General features: G+C 32.3%; 1 protein-coding gene across 5 annotated transcripts in view; it reads left to right on the forward strand.

Moving 5' to 3' along the window:
• LOC122258402 (uncharacterized) overlaps positions 1-7,500 on the forward strand; it is a 146,256-nt gene that overhangs the window by 89,511 nt on the left and 49,245 nt on the right. For 4 of the 5 annotated variants that reach the window (XM_086556008.1, XM_086556007.1, XM_086556011.1 and 1 more), the window contains one exon: positions 3,089-3,261. In XM_086556008.1, coding sequence (XP_086412134.1) covers positions 3,089-3,261 — 173 coding nt within the window. Of the gene's footprint in view, positions 1-3,088; positions 3,262-4,469; positions 4,594-7,500 lie in introns of all 5 variants that reach the window. The other variant, XM_086556009.1, reaches the window with a different exon arrangement.

Here is a 7,500-nt window from a genome sequence, read left to right on the forward strand (position 1 = left end):
TGCGAACCGTGTCAACTCAACTTTTCTCATTTCAGTAACTCATGTCAGTGAACCTAAATCAACTCAACCCATGCTAACTTTTATTCCGTGTCAACCTGACCTGTTAAACTCAAACCATGTTAATAAAACAACTTTTACAGTATTTTTCTTGTTGTCAAACCATCACCACCTATATAAAATGTGTCACTCTAATCAAAACGATAACAGATCAACCTTGCAACTTGTGAAATTATTACAGAGAAGAAATGCCAGAATGAGAAAACCTTTATTTGACATTTTGAAAACAGATTTGTAAAGATACAAAATGATAAGTTTGTGATATTTTTTATATTTTTTTCGACACCACATCATTCTCATTCTCTTTCTTATTTTGTCTATGATAGTAGAAATCTTACATATCTATCAAATAAAATAGTAATTAATGAACAGCAATACATCACTGGTGATTTATATATGATATAATAATGATTTAATGATTACAATGTTGATAATAGCAATAATGATAATGATACAAAAAATGATAGTAATGATGAAATTGTGAAAATAAAGATAAGGAAAGCAACAAGGACAGTGATATGGATATTAACCATTATAATGATGATAAAAACAATAATCGTAATAACAAAGAGATTAATAGATGAATGAATGAATTAATAGATAAAGCATAGGATGAGTAATGAGTTAGATACCGGTTGAGTCGTTCCCAAGATTGGGTTGAGAAAAGTTGGGTTATCATGGACAGAATGATAAGAGTTTCATTTGCCAAGTGAAATATTGCAATTTATATAAGGTAAGCGACTTCTTTTTTTCAAAGTATAAGAGAGACAGCATTTATCTTTTTAAAGCTGTATTTGGTAACCTAGTGTGAAACATGTTAGTTCGCTTGTTTGCCTCACCATATTATTCTATTTTTACCTGTATGTACATTCCTTTATCTATCTACTTCTCTCTCATATATATATATATATATATATATATATATATATATATATATATATATATATATATATACATATATATATACATATAATATATATATATATATATAATATATATATTATATTATAAATATAATATATATATATATATATATATATATATATGCACACACACACACACACACACACACACACACACACACACACACACACACACACACACACACACACACATACAATATATACATATATACATATATACATACATATATATATATATATATATATATATATATATATATATATATATGTATATATATATATATATATTATATATAATATATATATGATTATGTATACATATATGCATATGCATATAAATATATAGATAAATAAATATATGCATATATATATATATAATATATATATATATATATATATATATATATATATATATATATATATATATATATATATATATATACATATATAAATGTCTCTTTTATACCACTTTTATCCGTATGTATGTATGTAAGTATGTATATATTTCATATACATATGTGTGTGTGTGAGTGTGTCAATTCCTCCTTCCCTTCATTCCTCTCTCCTACTTCATCTCTCATCTCATCTCCCACGCATTGCGAGCTGCACAAATAGCATCAGTTGCTGCCCGCACAAGCACTCCACGGAGCCGCAACATCACCGTTGTTGATTATGCAAAGTGAACAATTGAATAATGGCTCTTCTTTTTCCCCAGTTTTTCTCTTCGTGTGTTTTGTTATCGTTGCTTTCTTTGATGTTGTTATTATCATTATCATTATTATCATTATTGTTATCATTATAATTGTTATTTGTATTATCATATTTTTATTATTTCTGTATATATATATATGTATATATATATATATATATATATATATATATATATATATATATATATATATATATATATATATATATGTATATATATATATATATATATACGTATATAATGTCTAGTGAGAAAGGAATTTACAGCTGTAGACTACGCCATGTAAATAATTTTCTTATTCATCTATAAAACTATGAGCAAATTATCTGCTATAGATTATCAAGTATTTGCAAAATACAGAGTCAGTAGATAAGAAATATCATATTCCTCGTCTACAGCTTATAAACAAACAATTCTTTTCCTTCCTTTACAGTTTTAGAATATAATTTCCTTTCTTTTCAGAACTAATTGATAAACATATAAATCATAAAAATCTTTCCTCCACAGATTTAGACTGACGTTTTCCTACCTTTCAGGTCTATTTGATAATGAATATACCAATTGAATTCTTCGAAGTTTTATGTTGATTAACGCTCGTATTTCCCATTAAACAAAGTTTATATTAGTGCTCCCTTTGCCTTCAAGTTCAGATAAACAAATATAGTCTCTTATTTCTCAACTGTTCTTTATCGATAGCTGTCTCCTTCACAGGATAGAGGAGGAATGCTTTTTTCCTACCAAATGACATTGCGTTTGCACTCTCTCTCTCTCTGTCTGTCTGTCTTTCTCTCTCTCTCTCTGTCTGTCTGTCTTTCTCTCTCTCTCTCGTTCTCTATCTATCTGTCTATCTCTCCCTCTCTCTCTCTCTCTCTCTCTCTCTCTCTCTTTATCTCTCTCTCTCTCTCTCTCTCTCTCTCTCTCTCTCTCTCTCTCTCTCTTCTCTTTCTCTCTCTCTCTCTCCTCTCTCTCTCTCTCTCTCTCTCTCTATCTCTCTCTCTCTCTCTCTCTCTCTCTCTCTCTCTCTCTCTCCCTCTCTCTCTCTCTCTCTCTCTCTCTCTCTCTCCTCTCTCTCTCTCTCTCTCTCTCTCTCTCTCTCTCTCTCTCTCTCTCTCTCTCTCTCTCTCTCTCTCTCTCTCTCTCTCTCGGTCTCTCGCTCTGTCTCTCTCTCTCTCTGTGTCTCTCGCTCTGTCTCTCTCTCACTCTGTGTCTCTCACTCTGTCTCTCTCTCTCTCTCTCTCTCTCTCTGTCTCTCGCTCTCTCTCTCTCTCTCTCTCTCTCTCTCTCTCTCTCTCTCTCTCTCTCTCTCTCTCTCTCTCTCTCTCTCTCTCTCTCTCTCTCTCTCTCTCTCTCTCTCTCTCTCTCCGTTTAAGATTTACCTTAACGCTCCCTCTCCTTGCAGGTGGCGGTTGACCGCTCGACCCTGGAGGCGTACATCCAACTCGAGCGCGAGATTGCAGAGGAGGAAGCTAGCAATCCTCTGCAACCGCTCGAACTCAAGGCCGAGCAGCTGGCTAGGATCACGCAAGAAATCAAGGAGATGGAGGTCAACCTTGAGAATTTGGAGAGAGAGACGTATGTGTCATGTGGATGGGTGTCATAGCGGGAAATCTTTTTAAAATGTCTTTATCTTTTTTGTTCTTTTTTATTTATTCATTCATTTATCTCCAATGCTGTGTCGATTTATTTGTCTGTTCATTTATTGCGGGTTGTTTTCGCTTCTGCATTTTTACAGCCATCTTTGTTCTTATTAGTGGTAGTGACAGTACTTTAATATTGATGTTGCTATTAGTATTACTCTTATTATCACTGTGATTTTTATGTTTATCATCTAAATTAACACTATTATCATTAACTTTTCTTCTTATATCCATATCATTTTTCTTATTATTATTATCAGTATTGGTGTTATCATTATTACTATAATTGCTATCGTTATCATTATTATTCTATTGTATCTTATTTATGTTATTGTTGTTGTCTCTACTATTTTTACTTTTATTATGATCATTATCATTATTGTTATTGTTATTATTGCTATAATTTTCATTATCATTATTATCATTATTACTATTATTATCATAAATGATATCACTATTATCTCATCGTTATTGTCATTGTCATTATTATCATTAACATTATCATCATTATTATTATCATTATCATCATTATCTATATAATTATTATTGCAATTATAGTTACTAGAAATATCCTTATTATCATCATTATTAGCATCATCCTTATCTATGCTTTTGCTATTACGATAATTTTTTGTTTATTATTACCATCATTATCATTTAGTGCTGTTATCATCATTTTGACAGCAGCCAATTTTGATTTAATGATTTGCCTCAGTTTTTCTCATTTCTATCTCTTCGTAATTTTTATAAACATTTTTTAGATATATAACCATAATGCAGCATGACTTAGCAAGTATGAATTTTGAATTAGTATGATATACAAAATTTTTATTTTCATCTTTTTTGTCCTAATTATGATCGTCATTATCATCATTATTACTGTTACCTTTACTATAGATATATTATCAACAATAATCATAATCATCATCTTTTCTGTGACAATCTATCAAAAAAATGATGATAATGATATCTAAATATTAAGGAATAATTCTTCTTTCCTTCTATCTATCCCCTCCTATCTTTACCTTCTTATCTTTATCTTTAAATCCTCATTACAAATACCTCATATTTTTTTCCCAAAGCATTTTTTTTTTCTTTAAGTCAGTATTTCACATGTCTTTCCACTAAACAAATTTGGAACAGTTCCTCCTATGGCGAACAAACCAAAGACTCTGTGGAAACGCGGAAGTTCTTCATAGAAAACGGGATTCAGGAGGACCCCTTGAGTCCCGATCAGGAGAAATACCTCGACAGTGCCAACAAACAGGTAGAGGAGGGTGGACGTGCTTTGCGTTGCTACTTGTAAAGCAATGTTTATCCTATTTTATTTAGTTTGTCAATTTAATTTTGACCAAAGCACTCGTAAATGATGATGACTGATAGAAAGACATAGAATAATAACCATAATAATGGCAAAAAAAAAGGTTATTGTACATACAAATTCGGCTTTTGTTAACAAAGCATGAGAAACGAGGATGGCCTATGTCTCACTATTTAAAGAATGCTTTATGTAGCATCATTATTATAAGCACTATCATTCATACAAAGACAATGAAAATAAGAAAAAAGAAAGAGATTATTCTTGCCTTCACATTTTCGAGAGGTTTATCAAAAATGTTGATCATAAAAAATATATATATATTTCTTAAAAAATCGGCACAGTAGTCAAAATATTGTGAACCTTACTGATCTCTCGAAGATGAAAATATACATTGATCATTTGCATTAAATTAATGATAATGCAAACCGGAATAACTTTCTTATGCATGGAACCCTAAAAGGAAGTTGTTTGTTTTATAATAATTCATTGTATACTATAAAGGTTCTATTCTACTTATATTCTGAAAAGTATATGCATTTGTAGTTTGACTCCACTTCCAAAACGATATATATATAATGCATTACTTGCAATTTGATATCCTAAGTATATTTAAAGATATCAATAATTGCAAATGCACTATTACAAAGGTTTAGAGACTACCTAAGAATTTCTCCTTCGACTAAATTCCAGTTGTATTACGAGACACAGAAAAACAGAAATTCTAAACTTCACTTTTCTCACATCATAAGCCTGTGCACTTATGTTTGTACTTGTTAAGTATTCATAGTTTAGCAATACATTTATAAAGTACTGTACATATTAGAGCACTACAATCTGTATATAGTTAGTTTATGTTTGCACATGTTTGCTTGTAAACATTGACACAAATACATGTTCTCTGCAACATACACTCATATATTAGCATAATCATACACATAACCACACATACACACTCACATACACACACACAAACAAACAAACAAACATATATATATATATATACACACACACAAAAGACACAATTACATATACATTATGCACACACATAAAACAAACAAACAAAATGCACAGATACACAGAAAATATATTCGTTAACAGAAACACAATCTTAGGCAAAACTGATAATAAAGATAGCTTAGATTCACATTAGTCTTTAACCCCAAAGTTCGTCTCGGAATTTTGAACAAAGAAACAAAAAAACAACAACAAAAAAATGGAGAAAAAAACGAATAATACAAGGAATAACAAAAGAACAAAGATAAGGAAAAGGAAATTATTTTTTGTAGAAGAGGAAAAGACAGAGGAACTGAGAAAGAGAAGACGAATAAAAGAAAAAGAGGAGAGGAGAGAAAGACAAGAAAAAAGAGAAGAAGACAGGAGGGAAAGGACACATGAAAAAAAGAAAAGAAACCAAGATAAAAACAAAACAAAAAGAAAGAGTTGAGCGAGGAATAAAGAAAAAAAGAAGAAGAGAAGAACAGAGGAAAGAGAAAAGACATGGAAAAAAAAACAACTTAAAACGTAAGCCAGTCAACACAAGTGAGTGTTTGGTCCGAGCGTAAGTCCCGAACCGGAGATAAAGCGAGGAAGGGGTGGGGGTGGGAGTGGGAGGGGAGACTTGACAGCATTTCCAGGGTCAACAGGAAAGAGAAGCCAGAATAAGGTTTCTTTCAGTCTTCAAGATTCTAGAGGATTTCAGAAGATTCTTAGAGGAATCCCAGATATTCAAAACTATAAAAAAATGATTCCTAACAGATTCCAAAGCCACCAGAAAATTGTTAGAGAAATTATAAAGCGATCCCAGATGATTCTTAGAAGATTCAAGACAATCACAGAAGATTCTTGGAGGAGTCTAAGAGATTCTATAGGACTCCGGAAGATTCTAACGGATCCCAGAAGATTCAAGATGATTCCAAATGATCCCAGAGAATAAATGAAAAAAATAAAAACATTCTTGAGTTCAGAAGAAAATGGTCGTCCATGGATTTTGTTGCTTTAGCAATCTTGACGTCCCGGGCCAGGGCCTCATCTCACTATCTTATTTTTTGTTGTATTTGTTCTTCGGTTTGTTTTTTACTCTCTCTATCTATCTATTTATCTATTTAGGTATCTATCCCACATTCTCACCCCCAATTTCCTCCGTTTCATTCCGTCTTTCTTCCTTCCCCCTTCCCCTCATTCTCGCCCCCTCTTTTCTTTCTTTCTTTCATCCTTTTTGTTTATTTTCTTATAATCTCATATTGTTTCCTCATCCTTCGCTTCACTTCTTCACCTCCCCCCTACTTTTTTATGACCTCTTCTTTTTCCCCTCTTATTCCTTCTTCTTCCCGTCATTTTCCTCTTCTTTCTCTTTCCCTTCATTTCGTCTTCTCTTTCCCCTCTCTTCTCTCATGATCCTTCTCTTAACCTTTTATTTCATTCTTCTCTCCCCCGTTTTATGTCTTCTTCCCCTTTTATTCTTTTTTTTTATCCTCTCCCACATTCTCCCTCTTTCCCCTTCTTTCTCACCACGTCCCTTCTCTACCTCCTCTTTCTTCTATTTCCTCTCCCTCTTTCCCTCTTCTTCATTTCCCTTTCCCTGATTCTCTCCCGCTCTTTCCTCCCTTTTCCTTTCTTTTCGTCTCTCCCCCCTCCCCTCATTCTTTCACTCCCTTCTTTTTATCTTTATTATTCTCTCTTTTCCTTCTCCCATCGATCCTTCTCACCCTTCCTCTTCATTCTGTCATTCCTTCATTCCTCTTCTTCTCCCTTTCCCCTCATTCTCTCACTTTCTTTTAACCCTCCACTTCCTTTTTCTTATCCTTATGTCCCATTTTCCCTTTTTCTTTCTCATTATTTCACGCCCCTTCATTT

Source organism: Penaeus japonicus, unplaced genomic scaffold, assembly GCF_977035675.1.
Source record: "Penaeus japonicus unplaced genomic scaffold, GWHDUDI00000001_assembly GWHDUDI00000031, whole genome shotgun sequence".
NCBI lineage: Eukaryota > Metazoa > Arthropoda > Malacostraca > Decapoda > Penaeidae > Penaeus > Penaeus japonicus.